Source organism: Hemitrygon akajei, unplaced genomic scaffold (assembly GCF_048418815.1).
Source record: "Hemitrygon akajei unplaced genomic scaffold, sHemAka1.3 Scf000045, whole genome shotgun sequence".
In the NCBI taxonomy this organism is placed as follows: Eukaryota; Metazoa; Chordata; class Chondrichthyes; order Myliobatiformes; family Dasyatidae; genus Hemitrygon; species Hemitrygon akajei.
The window spans coordinates 497,998-517,537 of NW_027331931.1; the positions used below are offsets into that span (position 1 = coordinate 497,998).

General features: G+C 46.8%; 2 protein-coding genes across 4 annotated transcripts in view; both read left to right on the forward strand.

Annotated features, from left to right (window-relative positions):
- LOC140720615 (NACHT, LRR and PYD domains-containing protein 3-like) overlaps positions 1-19,452 on the forward strand; it is a 43,699-nt gene extending 24,247 nt beyond the window's left edge. For all 3 annotated transcript variants that reach the window (XM_073035447.1, XM_073035445.1, XM_073035446.1), the window contains exons 8-11: positions 4,239-5,976; positions 18,144-18,230; positions 18,386-18,553; positions 18,716-19,452. In XM_073035447.1, coding sequence (XP_072891548.1) covers positions 4,239-5,976; positions 18,144-18,230; positions 18,386-18,553; positions 18,716-18,803 — 2,081 coding nt within the window. In that variant the 3' untranslated portion in view covers positions 18,804-19,452. The remainder of the gene's footprint in view (positions 1-4,238; positions 5,977-18,143; positions 18,231-18,385; positions 18,554-18,715) is intronic.
- LOC140720570 (NACHT, LRR and PYD domains-containing protein 3-like) overlaps positions 1-19,540 on the forward strand; it is a 395,705-nt gene that overhangs the window by 23,637 nt on the left and 352,528 nt on the right. The gene's annotated exons all lie outside the window — the stretch shown is intronic.

Here is a 19,540-nt window from a genome sequence, read left to right on the forward strand (position 1 = left end):
AGTTTATCACACCCCTCCTTGTAGTACATGTCACCGAATCCAGGCAACACCCTGATGAACCTGTTCTGCACCCTCTCCAATCCTTCCCAGAGCTGGAAATCAGAAGTGAATACAATACTCCGGATGCACCCTAAAACCATATGATGCAGGAGTAAAATCGCCGATTGGCTCAGTGAATTTGCTCCGCAAATCCTCTCAACTCCATTATTCAGCCTTCTCCCAGTAAAAGCTGATGCTTTTCCAAATCAAGAACCTATCGACCTGCATTTTAAATATACCCAATGACTTGTCGTCTTCAGCTGTCTATGACAATAATTTCACGGATTCATCACCCACCAGTGAAAGAAATTTCTCCCAGTGTGGGTCACCTCCAGCCAGAACAATTCACACAGTACTCAAGCATGTTAATTTTCTGTATAAGGATTCCATGTGGGACCTTGTCAAACACCCGACTAATATCCAAGTAAAAGATCTCCATGTCTAACTTCATCCATCACCTTTGTCACCTCCTGGAAAAACTCCATCAAGTTGGCAAGACGCTAACCCCGCCCAAAGCCTTGCTGCTGAACCCCAAACCACCTCAAACAGGCTCTCTTTCATATTCCCAAGGGACAGAAGATATAAAAGGCTGAAGGTATGTACCACCAGCCTCAAGGACAGCTTTAATTCTGCATTTATAAGACTACTGAATGATTACCTTCTATGTTATTATTGGCTCTTAATAATAAGAAGACAATTTTATATATAAAATTGTAACATCGTGCAGATCGTAACTAATAACTACTCACTTAGATAACCACAATATACTTACAGAAGAGCAGAAAGAATACACTCAGTGTATGAACAGATTTAAGGAGCAACTGATAATAGATTATGTATCTATCGAGCACTGGGGAGTGTAGAAATCTCTCAGTGTTATATTGTCTATCAAAAACGATTTGATTCTGTCTCTCACATGGTTAAGAGGTTTCAATATTATATAAGATGCATCCAATACTTGTGAAAATTCTACAACATCTAATGAAGTACAATAAACGCCCTATTAACAAGAACAACGGAACAACCACTGTTAACAAAATAAATGGAGACATTTTCCAGAGTGATACACTAAGCCCACTATGGTTTTGTCTGGCGTTAAACCCAATCTTGAATTTCCTGAAACAGACAAAAATCAGGTATCAAATCAGAAAAAAATGAACAAATTATACCTTGACACAACTATACAGGGATGATTGGAAATTATTTGCTCTTGCATCAGTGGAGCTAAAACAATTAATTCAAATAATGGAACTAATTTCCAAAGAAAGCATATACACTATAGCTATGCATGTCTGTGTGATTCCGTAAATGTGTGCAGAAATAGAAATAAAAAAGAGATTAGTGAGTCACTATCAATGGGTTGTTTGTCCATTCAGGAACTAGATGGCAGAGGAGAAGTTTTTGAACCGTTGAGTGTGCGCTTTACTCCGATCCTGTACAGTAGTCCCCATGAACCAGACGGTGAGGCAGCCAGTTACAATGCTCTCCAAGTTACACCTGTAGAAATATTCCAGTGATGTTGGAAACTCCTGATGAAATATAGCCACTGTTGTAGTTTCTTTGTGGCTGCATCCATATATTGGGTCCAGGTCAGATACTCGGAGATATTGACAGCCAAGAATTTGAAATTGCCCACACTCTCCACGTCAGATCCCTCTGTGAGGATTGGTGTGTTGTGTTCCCTTATCTTACCCTTTCTGAAATCCACATTTAGCTCTAGTAATATATTTTTATCAACGCAAGCAGGATTCAGCACTCCGTACAAGCATATGCAATTCTGATAAGGGGTACACATCACTGAACGTATAACCTATAAATGAAAGCATAACCCATAAAAATAAAGAAACGATCATAATAGAAGAACGTTAACCTTGGAAGAGTGGAAGAGACTGACTCTCTCCGGAAGACATCCCCACGATCTGAGCGCACTAGATGTCGACAAGGAAGCGTTGAGTGCCTGGCTCAGAGTTGGAGACCTCTTCCCAGAAACAGAAGGGAGCATACAGCACCAGGTGGTTAACACATCTAGTTATCAATAATGAGGAATAAAGGCCAACAGGTTGAAGATGATAAATGCTGAAAATTACAAGAGAAACCAGAAACAATTGAACACATTACAGGGTCCTCCAGTATTTTTACTCAATCTGAGCACTGCACTATCAAGTGGTAGACAACTTTCAACAACATCTTGCTTAAACGACAACTGACAAAAAACACCATCCCTCACTATAAATACAAGTCTGCTCCACATTTAGAGTTAGAGTCCGACAAATCCACCGTAACCGATTAATTATTACAGATAGGAAAATTCATAATAACTGTCCGGCTATAGTTTTACCGGACAAACTAGCAAAAACAACTTTTTAAACAGATATTGCCATTCCAAACACACATAAATTACAGATATCAATTAATAAAAATCTTTAGAAATATGCTGAATTAAAAGAGGAAATTGAAAGACTGTGGAACATGAACACGATACACATTGTCCCGATAATAATATCAACAACTGGTATCATCCAAAAAGCACTACACGATAGTAATAAAGAATTAGCTCCACACAGCAATGTTCATGTAAATCTTCCAAAAGCCACAATAGTATATGCCACGAGAGTAATCTGAAATTACCTATCAATTGAGAAATGAGTGTGCTTGGATTTGCCCGTACCTCAGGATTTCCCAGTTTGAGTTAGAATTTTTTTTTTTTAAAGTTATTTATAAAGCACTTTTCATCGGGACGATGTCGTTCAAACTGCATTACAATGGGATAAAGTTCAAACTAGAAAATAAAAGACAAAATAATTTCAATTACAGGCAAGGTTCAAATTCTTTAAAAAAAGCTTTACGCTGGTGCTTAAAAGTGACTAACGGAGTCTACATCCATTACGTAGTACTTGCAGAAGTCTTGGTCTCCCTAGTTATATATATCTGCCTCAGAATTTTGTGCAGTACTGCACCATTTTTTTAAGTGTTGAATTCTACAGTTTAGGAAAATAGTTCAAAAACTAAAAAAAAATCTGACCTGCCAATGATTCTTTGGCCTTGTACCTTATAGTCTGCCTGCACTGTATTTTCTCAGCAACTGAAACACTGTTTCCCTGCACTATTCTGTTCCGTTTTTCCTTGTAGGACCTTATTGCACCAATGTGATGTAATGACCTATTTGGATCGCGTGCATAAGAGTTTTCATTGTACCTTGGTACATGTGACTATAATAACCCAATTTGCCAAGTTATTGTTGTCAATAACACAGAGCTGCTTGGTTGCTTAAGATTGTTACACCCAGGGCTGGTAGTGGGGAAACACTCCCACGACCTATTAAATGCTCCCAGTGGCGTGCGACTCAAACAGCCTCTGACAATCAGGTCCAGCTCCTGGCCTTCACGTGTGACTTAGATACTAAGCATGGCAGAGGCATTTTTTTCCGATAGGAGAAAGGGCAAATGCGGGTTACTGCCACCTGGCAAGCAGTCGCCTCGGGTAGTTGGGGCTCATCGTTCTTGACTGGCAGCTCATCCAGAAGAAGGAAAACAGTGATCTCACGCTGTTACTTTGGGAGTAAACCCAGTGGGAAAAATATAACCATATAACAATTACAGCACGAAAACAGGCCATCTCGGCAGTTCTAGTCTGTGCCAAACGCTTACTCTCACCTAGTCCCACTGACCCACACTCAGCCCATAATCCTCCATGCCTTTCCTGTCCATTTACCTATCCAATTTTACTTTAAATGAGAATACCGAACCTGCCTCTACCACTTCTACTGGAACTGGAGCCCCTAAGGCAGTCTTAGGTTGCATTCAACGCCGTCTGGCAACTCCTGTGACACTTCTGGTGCCAAGCTGTATCAGTCTCTGGAGTTCCTTTGTGTTCATCGTCTGCTAATGATGGAAACAATGCTTTAAATATAGTCAAATGTTGTTGTAACGGAAGTGCAGTCAGGATTGCAATAGGATATCGGGGAAAAATTCACTTCAAAATTAATTAATATCAGGATATGAGTATTGGACATTTTCTGGGACAGCTATCGCTGTCAATTCTGGTGTCTGTGAACACAATTTTACTTTCTGTCTTAGTATCCATGGAAACATTGAATTAATTCATGTAATCTCTAACACTGAATGTTGAAATGCAATTATAAAGTTCTTTGTCAGTTGAGCAATTTAACTTGGTGACCATGTTCTCTGTTCCTATGGAAGATGTTCAACAGAAACACAAGGAGACTCTATGGGCACAAACTGAAAAACTGAGAGTGAACACGATCCTGATGAGAGAGAAGGTGAAGGTTTTCCAGCTGGTTGATCGATACGCTGAGCTCACGGTCATTTCTACTGTTCGAGATCAGAGACTGGTGAAACATGAGCTGCTGGCAAGAGGCAGAGAGCACGAGGAGTGGAGAGAAAAACATCTCCGTGGAAAGCTGGAAAAAATCCGGACAGATCAGCTGTTCCAGAGCAGCTTTTCCCGAAGTAAATTCAAATCTGGGAGTACGGCAGCAGTGGCCGGAGTCCCGGGGATCGGGAAATCAACAATGGTACAAAAGATCGTTTATGACTGGGCCACGGGGAAAATATACCAACAATTCCAGTTTGTCTTCAGTTTCAAATTCTGGGATTTAAACACCATTAACTGCAGAATAAATCTGAAGGAACTGATTCTGGATCAGTATCCTTACTTTGGGAATATCCTGAGAGAGGTCTGGAAGAATCCAAAGGGATTGCTGTTTATATTCGATGGTTTGGATGAATTCAATGACAAAATTGATTTTGCTGACAGTCGGAGAGGCACAAAACCTCAGCCCATATGCACAGATCCTGAATTCAAATGCAAGGTGTCTGACATTGTGTACAGTTTAATCCAGCACAAGCTGCTCCCAGGGTGTTCAGTGCTGGTGACCACCCGTCCCACTGCGTTACATTTATTGGAAAAGGCAGAGATCAGTATCTGGCCTGAAATCCTGGGATTTGATGGTGACGAACGGAAGGAATATTTCATCAGGCATTTTGAAGATCAGACGGTGGCAACAGCTGTTTTCAAACACGTGGAGGAGAACGATATCCTGTACACCATGAGCTACAACCCCTCCTACTGCTGGATCCTCGCTCTGGCACTGGGCCCCTTCTTCACACAAAGAGTCAGGGACCCGCAGCGAGTTCCCAAGACCATCACCCAACTGCACTCCTACTATATTTATAACATCCTGAAAAACCACGGCCGTGAGATTGAGAACCCCCGTGATGTGTTACACAGAGTTGGTCAGATGGCCTTCAGAGGAGTGTCCGAGAGGAAGATTGTGTTTACAGATGGAGATTTGATCAACCACAATCTGCAGCCTTCCCAGTTCCTGTCCGGGTTCCTGATGGAGCTTTTGGAGAGAGAGGATTCTGCCCGGAGCGTGGTGTACACATTCCCACACCTCACCATCCAAGAGTTTGTAGCTGCAGTCGCACAATTCCTGATCCCAGATGGCAGAGATATTATGAAACTCCTCACTGAAGCCCACTGCGTGAAGGATGGGCGATTTGAGGTATTTCTCCGTTTTGTTGCTGGTCTCTCCAACCCAATGACAGCTCGGGGCCTGGAGGAGTTTCTGGGTCCATTTCCTCATCAGACAACCTGCAGGGTCATTGACTGGGTGAAGGAGGAGGTTAAACGCCGGAGTGGAAACACGAGGAGTGAAGCTGGTAAAAGGAGCCTCCTGAACACATTGCACTACCTGTTTGAGTCTCAGAATCGTGGACTTGCTCAGGCCGCACTGGGATCTGTGAAAAAACTTTCATTCAGTGAAATGACACTGACCCTGATTGACTGTGCGGTCCTGTCTCATGTCATCGGACTCTGTGATACAATAAAACACCTCGACCTGGAGAACTGCCACATTCAGTGTGAAGGAATCCAGCGGCTGGGACCCGGACTGCACAAGTGCCAGAAGTTGAGGTAACTTGATTTATCTCTCACTCTGAACTGTGAAACTGTTCCATTGTGTTGTTTCAATGTAAAGGAATTTCAGTAAATTTGTAGTAAATCTGATTGTGAAGAATTGTGACAAATACCCAGGGGATCGGTCAGTAATTCCCCCAGGACGGGAGGGTTCTGTGGTTCTTTGTGAAGGGATGTAGGAGACTTCATCAGATCAGTGAACAACGGCCATTGGTTTAATGGTAGTAAATCACAGGAATGGCCGTGTTTCTCGCTGCCTGTGACACGTCCATTGACAATGTTCCTTCTCACTGTTACTGACACCCAGACCGACACTGACTGCAGCAGGTGGGTCAGAGATTCACACCCCCTTGCCGGTGAGGGACAAGAGACCGTCAGCAGACTGTCCCAGTGAGAAGGAAATAAATACCATTGTGAGATTGTCCTCACCTACCCTTCCCCGTGTGTGACTTTGCTCACTTCCAGATACGCAAAGAGCGAGGGCGCATCTCCTCTGGGCCTCTGTTCAGACCCAACACACACTTACAAAAAATGTCTGTATCCTCTCGTCTTGTAGGATTATCGTTTACCTTGGAATCCTCCTGTGGGAATTTTCATCCCAATCCCCCTTCCATTCTTTGGAATCTCGCCCCCATCCCCATTCCTCCAGTGGGCTCTCCATTACTCTTTCCTCATCCTCCTGTGGGATGTCTTTTCCACACCCCCCCCCCCACTTCCTGTGAGATCGCTCTTCCCCATCCCCCTTCCTTCTATGGATTTCTCTTCGCCATCCCTTCCTGCTGTTGGAACTTTCTTCCCCACACCCTTTCCTCCTGTGGGATCTCTCTGCCCCATCGACTTCTTCCTGTCGGATCTCTCTTTGGCATGCCCCATTGTCCTGTGGAATTTCTGTTTCCCGACCCCCTTCCTCCTGTGAGATCTCTCTTCCCAATCCCACATCCTCCTGTGGGAACACTCTTCCACATCCCTCCTCCTCCTGGCCGATCTCTCAAACCCATCCCCCTTCCTCCTGTGGGATCTCTCTTCCCCATGCCTCATCCTGCTGTGGGATCTGTCTTCCACACTCCCATGCCGCCTGTGGGATCTCCCTTCCCCATCCCCCTTCCTCCTGTGGGATCTCTCTCCCCCATCCCCCTTCCTCCTGTGGGATCTCTCTTCCCCATCCCCCTTCCTCCTGTGGGATCTCTCTTCCCCATCCCCCTTCCACCTGTGGGATCTCGCTTCCCCATCCCCTTCCTCCTTTGGGATCTCGCTTCCTCATCCCCCTTTCGCCTGTGGGAACTCTCCTCCCCATAGAATCATAAAATCAAAGAACACAAAGAGCACAGAAAACAAGCCAATCGGTCCTTCTAGTCTGTACCAAAACCTAATTCCGCTAGTCCCATTGACCTGCTCACAGTCCATAACCCTCTAGTCCTCTCCCATCCATGTATCTATCCAATTTATTCTTAGCTTAAGAGTGAGTCCACATTTTCCACATCAGATGGCAGCTCGTTCCACACTCTCACCACCCTCTGAGTGGAGAAGTTCCTCCTAATGCTCCCCCTAAACCTTTCCCCTTTCACGCTGAAGCCATATCTTCACATATTTATCTCTCCTAATCTATGTGGAAAGGGCCTGTTCGCATTTACCCTGTCTATACCCTCATAATTTTGTAAACCTCTATCAAATCTCCCCTCATTCTTCTATACTCCAAGGAAGAAAGTCCTAACCTGTTCAATCTTTCCCTGTAACTCAACTCCTGAAGACCCGGCAACATCCTAGAAAATCTTCTCTGCACTTTTTCAATCTTACTGATATCCTTCCTATAGTTATGTGAACAGAACTGCACACAATATTCAAAACTTGGCCTCACCAACGTCCTATACAACCTCACCATAACATCCTAACTCCTATACTCAGTACTTTGATTTATGAATGCCAGAATGCCAAAAGCCTTCTTTACAACCCTGTCTACCTGTGACGCCACTTTCAGGGACTTATGTATCTGAACCCCCAGATCCCTTTGTTCCTCCACACTCCTCAGTGCACTACCATTTACTGTGTATGTCCTACCTTGATTTGTCGTTCCAAAATGGAACACCTCACACTTGTCTGCATTAAATTCCATCTGCCATTTTCTGGCCCATTCTTCCAGTTGGTCCAGATCCGTCTGCAAGCTTTGAAAGCCTTCCTCGCTGTCCACAACGCATCCATCTTAGTGTCATCCACAAACCAGCTGATCCAATTTATCAAATTATCATCTACATCATTGATATAGACAACAAACAACAATGGTCCCAGCACAGATCCCTGAGACACACCACTAGTCACAGACCTCCACTATGAGAAGCAATCATCCACTAGCACTCTCTGCCTTCTCCCAGACAGCCAATTCCAATCCAGTTTACAACAACTCCATGGATACCTAGTGTCTGGACCTTTAAAGCTAACCTCTTATGTGGGACCTTGTCAAAGGCCTTACAAAAGTCAATGTAGACAACATCCACAGCCTTTCCTTCATATAACCTCCTCGAAAAACACTACAAGATTCATTAATCATGATCTACCACATACAAAGCCATGTTGACTATCTTGAATCAGCCCTTGGTTGTCCCAATCCTTTTATATCCGATCTCTCAGAACACCTTCCAGTAATTGACCTACTACTGATGTCAGGCTCACTGGCCTGTAATTACCTCGTGTATTTTTGGAGCCTTTTTCAAACAACGGACCCACATGAGCTACCCTCCAATCCTCCGGCACCGCACCCGTGGCTGAGGACATTTTAAATACTTCTGCCAGGGCCACTGCAATTTCTACTTTAGTCTCTCGCAAGGTCCGAGAAAATATAATGACAGGCCCGGAGATTTATCTACCTTTATTCACTGCAAGGGAGCAAACAGCTCCTCCTCTTTAATCTCTATATGTTCCATGACACTACTGTTTGTTTGCCTTAATTCCATATCAGCTATGCCAGTTTCCTGAGTAAACACTGACGCAAAAAAAAGCTGTTTAAGATCTCCCCAATCTCCTGAGCCTCGACACATAGAAGACCACTGTGATCATCTAGGGGACCAATTTTGTCCCTTACTATCCTCTTACTCTTAATTTACTTGTAGAAACCCTTCGGGTTTACCTTCACATGATGTGCCAACGCAACCTCATGTCTTCTTTTTGCCTTCCTGATTTCCTTCTTTAGTATTCCCTTACATTTTCTGTGCTCTTCAAGTATCTCATTTGTTCCTTGTTGCCTATACCTGCTAAACACCTACTTAACCAGATCGCCTATATCCCTTGAAAACCAAGGTTCCCTATGTCTGTTAACTTTGCCTTTAATCCTACAGAAACATACAAACTCCGCACTCTCAAACTTTCACCCTTGAAAGCGTTCCACTTACTGAACACATCCTTGCCGGAAAACAACTTATCCCAATCCACTCTTCCCAGATACTCTCTCATTTCCACAAAATTGGCCCTTCTCCAATTCAGAACGTTAACTGTTGGACCAGTCCTATCCTTATCCATAATTATCTTGAAACTAATGACATTATGGTCACTGGACCCAAAATGTTTGCTTACACATACTTCTGTCACCTGACCTGTCTGGTCCCCTAATAGGGGATCAGGTACTGCACCCTCTCTCGTTGGTACCTCAATATATTGATTTAGAAAACTTTCCTGAACAAACTCCACGCCATCTAACCCTTTCTCAGAGTTGGCGTCCCCGTCAATATGTGGAAAGCTAAAAACCCCTACGATTACAATTTTCTGTTTCTTACATCGGTCTGCTACCTCTCTACAGATTTGCTCCTCCAATTCTCTCTGCCTATTGAGTGGTCTATAATACAACCCTATTAGTGTGGTCACACCTTTCCCGTTCCTCAGCTCCACCCATATGGCCTCTATAGACGAACCCTGTGGGCTGTCCCATCTACGCACAGCCGTGATGTTCTCCCTGACTGGTAATGCCACTCCTCCCCATTTCATATCTCCCCTCTATCACGTCTGACACAATGGAAACCCAGAACATGAAGCTGCCAGTCCTGCCCCTCCTGCAAACCAAGTCTTACTAATAGCAATAATGTCGATATCATCATGCCAATCCACACCCTAAACTCATCTGCCTTACCTACAGTACTCCTCGTATGGAAATAGATGCAGCTGAGAACATTTCTATCACGTACAAACCATTGATATCTGTCTATACAAGCAGTCCTCGCATGACTCTTATCCTCCTCCACATCACTATCTGCTCTAACACTCTGGTTCCCCTCCCCCTGTAATCTAGTTTCAAACCCCTGTAGAAGAACTTGCTAACCTACCTGCAAGGATGTTAGTCCCCCTCCAGTTCAGGTGCAAACTGTCAAATTCGAACTGGTCCCACCTCCCCTGGAAGAAAGCCCAATTGTCCAGAAACATGAACCCCACCCTCATGCACCATCCCCTCAGCCACGTAATTAGCTGCATTATCTTCCTATTACTAGCCTCACTAGCACGTGGCACGGGTAGCAATCCACCTGTGAGATCTCACTTTCCCATCCCCCATTCATCCTCTGGGTTCTCTGTTCCCACTCCACCTTCCTTCCAACTGTTGGATCTCTCCTCAGCATCCACCTTCCTCCTGTGGGATCCCTCATCCCCATCCCCCTTCCTCCTGTGGGATCTCTCTTCCCCATCCCCCTTACTCCTGTGGGATCTCCCATCCCTATCCCCCTTCCTCCTGATGAATCTCTCTTCCCCATCCCCATTCCTACAGTGGAATCTCTCTTCTCCACCCCCCATGTTCCTGTGGGATCTCTCTTCCGCATCCCCGTTCACACTCTGGGGCCTGTGTTCCCATCCCACTTCCATCTGTGGGATCACTCTTCCCCATCAACTTCCTGCTGTTGGATCTCTCTTCCGCATACCCCTTTCTTCCTGTGGGATCTCTCATCCCCAACCCCTTTCCTCCTGAAAGATATCTCTTCCCCATCCACCTGATCCCCGTGGGGGCTCTGTTCCCATCCCTTCACTTCCTATGGGATCTTGCTTCCCCATTTCCCTTCCTCCTGTACATCTCTCTTTCCCACTACCCATCCTTTTGTGGGATCTCTCTTCCCAAACCCCTTCCTCCCGTGGTATTTATTTTCCCAATCGCACATCCTCCTTTGGGATCTCTCTTCCCTATTCGCCATCCTCCTATGGGATCTCTGTTCCGCATCCCCATTCCTCCTGTGCGATCTCTCTTCCCCACCCCTATCCTCCTGTAGGATCACTCTCTTTCCCATCCCCCATCTTCTTCTGGCATATATTTTCCCAATTCCACTTCTTCCTGTGGGATTTCTCTTCCGCATCCTCCTTCCTCTTCTGGGATCTCTCTTCCCCTTTACCGTGCTGCTGTCGGATCTCTCTTCCCTATCTCTCTTCCTCCTGTCGGATCTCTCTTTCCCATCTCTCTTCCAACTATGGGAACTCTCTTCCCAATCTCCCTTCATCCGGTGTGATACCCCCTCACCATCACCTTCCTCCTGTGGGATCTCTCTTCCCCAACACCCTTCCTCCCGTGGGATCACTCTTCCCATCCCCATTCCTCCTGTGCCATCTCTCTTCCCCATCCACCTTTCTCCTGTGGGGCCTGTATTCCCATGCCCCACTTCCAGTGGGATTTCTCCTACTCTTCCCCGCTCTTCCTGTTGCATCTCTCTTTTCCATCACCATTTCTTCTGTGGGATCCCTTTTCCCCATCCCCCGTCCTCCTGTGGATCTCTCTTTCTCATCCCCCATCCTCCTGTGGGATATCTCTTGCCCATCCCTGTTCATCCTTTGGGATCGCTCGCCCACCCGACTTCCTCCTGTGGGTCATCATAATGCCCACACTTCCTGTGGGATCTGTCTTGTCCCTCCACCTGTATCTCTCTTCCCCATCCCCCATCCTCCTGTGGGATCTCTCTTTCTCATCCCCCTTCCTCCTGTGGGATCTCTATTCCCCATCCCCCTTCCTCCTGTGCACTCTCTCCTCCCCATCAACTTCCTGCCGTTGGATCACTCTTCTTCATCCACCTTCCTCATGTGGGATCAATCTTTCCCATCCCCCTTCCTCCTGTGGGATCTCTCTTCCACATCCCCATTCCTCCTGTGGGATCTCCCTTCCCCATCCACTTCTTCCTATAAGATCCCCTCCCAATCCCCTTTCCTCCAGTGGTAACCCTTCCCATCCCCCTTCCTCCGGTGGGATCGCTTTTCGTGTGGTCACACATTTCCCGTTCCTCAGCTCCACCCATATGGCCTCTGTAGACGAACCCTCCGGGCTGTCCCATCTACGCACAGCTGTGAGATTCTCCCTGACTGGTCATGCCACTCCTCCCCCTTTCATCCCTACCCCCTATCACGTCTGAAATAATGGAAACCCGGAACATGAAGCTGCCAGTCCTGCCCCTCCTACAACCAAGTCTTACTAATAGCAATAATGTTGAAATCATCATGTGCCAATCCACAACCTAAACTCATCTGCCTTCCCTACAATACACCTTGCATTGAAATAGATGCACCTGAGAACATTTCTATCACGTAAAAACCTTTGATATCTGTCTATACAGGCAGTCCTCGCATGACCCTTATACTCCTCCACATCACTATCTGCTCTAACACTCTGGTTCCCCTCCCCCTGCAATCTAGTTTAAAACCCCCGGAGCAGAACTAGCTAACCTACCGGCAAGGAGGTTAGTTCCCTCCAGTTCAGGTGCAAACTGTCCAGTTCGAACTAGTCGCACCTCTCCTGGAAGAAATCCCAATTGTCCAGAAACATGAAACATGAAACCATTCCCTCAGCATGCACCCTCCCGCATGCACCATCCCCTCAGCCATCCCCCTTTAGCTGCATTATCTTCCTATTTCTAGCCTCACTAGCACGTGGCACGGGTAGCAATCCACCTGTGAGATCTCGCTTTCCCATTTCCCTTCCTCCTGTAGCATCTCTCTTCCTCATTACCCATCCTCTTGTGGGATCTCTATTCCCCAAAGCCCTTCCTCCCGAAGGATCTCTCTTCCCAATCCCTTACATCAGGTGGGATCACTCTTCCCCATCCCACTTCCTCCCGTGGCATCTATTTTCCCCATCCCTCTTCCTCCTTTGGGATCTCGCCTACTCATCCCCCAACCTCCTGTATGATCTCACTTACCCACCCACTTCCTCCTGTCACATCTCTCTTCCCCATGCCCCATCATCCTATGGGATCTCTATTCCCCATTCCCCTTCCTTCTATGGGATTTCTCTCCCCCATCCACTTTCATCCTGTGGGATCTCTATTCCCCATTCCCCTTCCTTCTGTGAGATTTTTCTTCCCATTCCACTTTCCTCCTGTGGGATCTGGCTTCCCCATGCCCCATCATCCTATGGGATCTCTATTCCCCATTCCCCTTCCCCCTGTGGGATCTCTCTTCCCCATGCGCCATCCTCCTATGGGATCTCTGTTCCGCATCCCCCTTCTTCCTGTGGGATCCCCTCCCAATCCCCTTTCCTCCAGTGGTATCCCTTCCCATCCCCCTTCCTCCTGTGGAATCTCTCTACACCATCCCCCTTCCTCCTGTGAGATCTCTCTTCCCCATCCCCCTTCCTCCTGTGGGATCTCACTTTCCCTTCCCACATCCTCCTGTGGGATATCCCTTCCCCATCTCCCTTCCTCCTGCGGGAGCTCTCTTCCCATTCGCCCTTCCACCTGAGTGAACTCTCCTCCCCACACCCCTTCATAGAGTCATAAAATCATAAAACACCAGCGCACAGAAAACAAGCCATTCGGCCCTTCTGCTCTGTGCCGAAACTTTATTCTGCTTGTCCCTTTGACCTGCACCCAGTCCATAAACCTTCAGAGCTCTCCCATCCATACATCTATCTAATTTAATCTTAATGTTTAAGAGTGAGTCCACATTTTCTACATCACATGGCAGCTCGTTCCACACTCTCACCACTCTCTCAGTGAAGAATTTCCCCCTAAACCTTTCCCCTTTCACCCTGAAGCCAAGTCCTCTTACAATTTATCTCTCCTAATCTATGTGGAAAGAGCCCATTCGCATTTAGCCTGTCTATACCCCTCAGAGCTTTGTAAACTTCTATCAAATCTCCCCTCATTCTTCTGCGCTCCAAGGAATAAAGTCAATTTCGCCTTGTAGCTCATCTCCTGAAGACCCGGCAACATCCCAGTAAATCTGCTCTGCACTCTATCAATCTTACTGATATATTTCCTGTAGTTAGGTGACCAGAACTGCACACAATATTCAAAACTTGGCCTCACCAATATCCTATACAATCTCACCATAACATCCCAACTCCTATACTCAATACTTTGATTTATGAATGCCAGGATGCCAAAAGCCTTCTTTACAACACTGTCTACCTGTGACGCCACTTTCAGGGAATTATGTATCTGAACTCCCAGATCCCTTTGTTCCTCCGCACTTCTCAGTGCCCTACCATTTACTGTGTATGTCCTACCTTGATTTGTCCTTCCAAAATGCAACACCTCACACTTGTCTGCATTAAAGTGGTGACTAGTGGTGTGCCTCAGGGATCTATACTGGGTCCAATGTTGTTTGTCATATGCATTAATGATCTGGATGATGGAATGGTAAATTGGATTAGTAAGTATGCAGATGATGCTAATATAGGCGGTGTTGTGGATAATGAAGGTTTTCAAAGCGTGTAGTTCAAAGATTTAGGCCAGTTAGAAGAGTGGGCTGAAAGATGGCAGATGGAGTTTAATGCTGATAAGTGTGAGGTGCTACATTTTGGTAGGAGTCATTCAAATAGGACATACATGGTAAATGGTAGGGCATTCAGGAATGCAGTAGAACAGAGTGATCTAGGAATAATGGTGCATAGTTCCCCGAAGGTGGAATCTGATGTGAATAGGGTGGTGAAGAAAGCTTTTGGTATGCTGGCCTTTATAAATCAGAGCATTGAGTATAGGAGTTGGGATGTAATGTTAAAAATCTACGAGGCATTGGTGAGGCCAAATTTGGAGTATTGTGTACAGTTCTGGTCACCGAATTATAGGAACGATGTCAACAAAATAGAGAGAGTACAGAGGAGATTTGCTAGAATGTTCCCTGGGTTTCAGCACCTAAGTTACAGGGAAAGGTTGAACAAGTTAGGTCTTTATTCTTTGGAGCGTAGAGGGTTGAGGGGGGACTTGATAGAGGTATTTAAAATTATGAGGGGGTTATATAGAGTTGACGTGCATAGACTTTTTTATTTCAGAGAGTAAGGGAGGTTAGAACAAGAGGGAATGAGTTGAGAGTGAAGGGGCAAAAGTTTAGGGGTAACACGAGGGGTAACTTCTTTACTCAGAATGGTGGCTGTGTGGAACGAGCTTCCAGTAGAAGTGGTAGAGGCAGTTTCGATTTTGTCATTTAAAAAACATTGGCTAGGTATATGGACAGGAAAGGAATGGAGGCTTATGGGCTGAGTGCAGGTAGGTGGGACTAGGTGAGAGGAAGCGTTCGGCACGGACTAGAAGGGCCGAGATGGCCTGTTTCTGTGCTTTAATTATTATATGGTTACAAGTTATATGTTATAAATTCCATCTGCCATTTTCTGGCCCATTTTTCCAGTTGGTCCAGATCCTTCTGCAAGCTTTGAAAGCTTTCCTCACTGTCCACAACGCCTCCATCTTAGTGTCGTCCGCAAACCTGCTGATCCAATTTATCACATTATCATCTAGATCATTGATATAGACAACAAACAGCAATGGTTCCAGCACAGATCCCTGAGACACACCACTAGTCACAGGCCTCCAGTCCGAGAAGCAATCATCCACTACCACTCTCTGTCTTCTCCCACACAGCCAATTCGAATCCAGTTTACAACCTCTCCATGGATACCTAGTGTCTGAACCTTTTGAACTAACTTATTAAGTGGGACATTGTCAAAGGTTTTACTAAAGTTCTCTGCCTATTGGGCGGTCTATAATACAACCCCATTCGTGTGGTCACACCTTTCCCGTTCCTCAGCTCCACCCATATGGCCTCTGTAGACGAGCCCTCTGGGCAGTCCCGTCTACGCACAGCTGTGAGATTCTGCTTGACTGGTAATGCCACTCCTCCCCCTTTCATCCCTCTCCCTATCACTTCTGAAACAATGGAAACCCGGAACATGAAGCTGCCAGTCCTGCCCCTCCTACAACTAAGACTTACTAATAGCAATAATGTCGATATCATCATGCCAATGCACGCCCTAAACTCATCTGCCTTACCTACAATACTCCTCGCATTGAAAGAGATACACCTGACAACATTTCTATCACGTACAAACCTTTGATTTCTGTCTATACAAGCAGTCCTCGCATGACCCTTATCCTCCGCCACCTCACTATCTGCTCTAAGACTCTGGTTCCCCTCCCCCTGCAATCTAGTTTAAAACCCCCGGAGCAGAACTTGCTAACCTACAGGCAAGGAGGTTAGTTCCCCTCCAGTTCAGGTGGAAACTGTCCAATTCGAACTGGTCACACCTCCCCTGGAAGAAATCCCAATTGTCCAGAAACATGAACCCCTCCCTCATGCACCATCCCCTCAGCCACGTATTTAGTTGCATTATCTTCCTATTTCTAGCCTCACTAGCACGTGGCACGGGTAGCAATCCATCTCTGGGATCTCACTTCCCCATTTCCCTTCCTCCTGTAGCATCTGTCTTCCCCATTACCCATCCTCTTGTGGAATCTCTCTTCCCCAAAGCCCTTCCCCCCGAGGGATCTCTCTTCCCAATCCCTTACATCAGGTGGGATCACTCTTCCCCATCCCACTTCCTCCCGTGGCATCTATTTTCCTCATCCCTCTCCCTCATATGGGATCTCGCCTACTCATCCCCCAACCTCCTGTATGATTTCACTTCCCCACATACTTACTCCTGTCTCATCTCTCTTCCCCATGCCCCATCATCCTATGGGATCTCTATTCCCCATTCCCCTTCCTTCTGTGGGATCTCTCTTCCCCATCCACTTTCCTCCTGTGGGATCTCTCTTCCCCATGCGCCATCCTCCTATGGGATCTCTGTTCCGCATCCCCCTTCCTCCTGTCGGATCTCTTTTCCCCGTCACCTTCCACCTGTGGGATGTCTCTTCCCCAACACCCTTATTCCCGTGGTATCTCTCTTCCCATCCCCATTCCTCCTGTTCCATCTCTCTTCCCCATCCACCTTCCTCCTGTGGGGCCTGTTCCCATCCCCCACTTCCTGTGGAATCTCTCCTACTCATCCCCATTCCTCCTGTTGGATCTCTCTTCCCCATTCCCCTTCCTCCCGTGGAATCTCTCTTCCCCAATTCACTTCCTCCTGTGGGTAATCATAATGCCCCCTCTTGCTGTGGGATCTGTCTTTTCCCTCCACAATTCATCCTGATGTATCTCTCCTCCCCATCCCACATCCTCCTGTTGGATCTCTCTTCCCCATTCTCCTTCCAACTGTGGGATATCTCCTCCCCACCCTCTTTCTTCCTAGGGATATATCTTCCCCAACCCCCTTACTTCTGTGGGATCTCTATTCCCCATCCCCTTCCTCCTGTGCGCTCTCTCCTCCCCATCAACTTCCTGCTATTGGATCACTCTTCCCCATCCCCCTTCCTCCATGGGATATCCCTTCCCCATCCACCTTCTTCCTCTGGGATCGCTCGTGCATCCGACCTCCTCATGTGCGCTCTCTCTTCCCCATCCCCTTTCCTCCTGTGGGATCTCTCTTACCCGTCCCTCCTCTTCCTATCGGATCTCCCTTCCCCATGCTCCTTCCTCCTGTGGGATTTATCTTCCCCACCCCCTTTCTTCCTGGTGGATTTCCCCTCCCCTTCCCGCTTTTTCCTGTGTGATCTCTCTTCCCTATCACCCTTTCTCCTGTGGTATCTCTCTTCCCCATCCCTTTAGCTCGGGTGGGTCTATTTCACTGTGTCCCATTGACATTTCTGCATTTTGGTCAGGAACACTTTTGTAACCATCGGGGAATGGGACAGAATATGTGGAGCTTACATGGTCACACCGACAGACGAAATTACTGACATTCGGCGAATACCCTGGAGCTGGGCAGTGAGGGACATTGACAGTGATGGGAACTCCGATCAGTGATTTACTGAAGGGTTTAATGTTTCCTAAAATATCCGAGTGAGAGAAATTCCCTCAGACCCACGGTTTGAATCACTTTGTTCATCAATCTGTCTGTTTGTGTTTAGACTTGGGCGGAATAAACTGGGAGATTCAGGAGTGAAACTGGTGTCTGCGGTTCTGAGGAACCCGGGGTGTAAAATACTGACACTGGGGTAAGTACCAGACTGTGGGAGATTGTGTTTACAGTCACTGAGTGTCTGACACTGAACATTAATGTGATCAGTAATTGTGTTACTGATGAACAGTGGGGATTTGTACCGTCTCCTGTCTCTCTGTGTCCTTCACCCTCACTCTCTCTCATCTCCAGGCTGTGGGGTGTCGGTCTCACAGATTCTGGTGCCGAGGATCTCGTCTCCGCTCTCAGTACAAACCCATCACTGACGGGGCTGAACCTGGGATCAAACTCGCTGACAGACCAATCTGTCCCCGCTTTCCGCCGCCTCATACTGACCCTCCCGAGTCTGGAGTGGATCTGGTGAGTGTTTGTGTTAATGTTCAATGTGATAAAATATCAGCGGATCCGCGGGTTTTCTGGTGATATTTGTCTGTGAGTGTTGTTGAAACATTAACCCCGGTCCCCTGCTACTGACACTGTTGTGTAATGTTTATTTCATCTTTATTTTCACATATGTTTCAGGCTGGCGAGGAATCTGTTCAGTGAGACCGGAGAGAAGGAACTGAGATCTCGGCGGGGAGTTAGACCCGGACTGACAGTGATCGTGTGAACATCCCCGCCCGCAGGATGGGGACATTTGGCCGATTCCCCACCCTCCCCTTTAACTCCCGCCCTTACCATTAATGGCCGCGCGCCGGGGCTGATTCCCAACGGTTTTAGCGGAACCGGACTCGCGCTGTGTGTCGCTCGAGCGGTCCTGCAGTGACGTATTTCCGCCTGTTGTCAGGCGGCGCAGCTTCCGCCGGATGTGCGTGTTCGAGACTCCCACGTGACACCCCGGAGAATTACCCAGACAGAAAGAGATCGGGGGCCAGGGCGCAGTCTGGGACACCGGTATCCCGGGGTGGGTGGGATTATCCCGGGAGAGAATCCTTTTGCTGCCTTTGCTGAGGACGGTGCATTGGGCAGCCTGGCCGATATAATGATATTAAATTGACAAATCCTTCGGCAGTGACCCTGGATCTGCAGCGATCCCGGACACGACCCTGAAGTGTGATTTTATAATCATCGGTTCCCCGATGCAGAGTGACGGTGAGAAACGGGACTGATTATTCAATCGGTCACTCGTTGTCGCCGGTCAGTTAATTGTGTGTGACTGAGAGAGTTGGAAGCAGCTTATTTATTCCCGCACGTCAGCAGCTCACACATTGTTTGATTTACATTTGTCATGATGAAATCAATAAACCGCTGTAACTTCCTGTCTTGGTGCCGGACTCGAGTTTTATTTGAGGTTTCTGCTGCCCCCCGAACCCTGCGCACTGCAACAGTGGGTCGGAGCTCCTCACA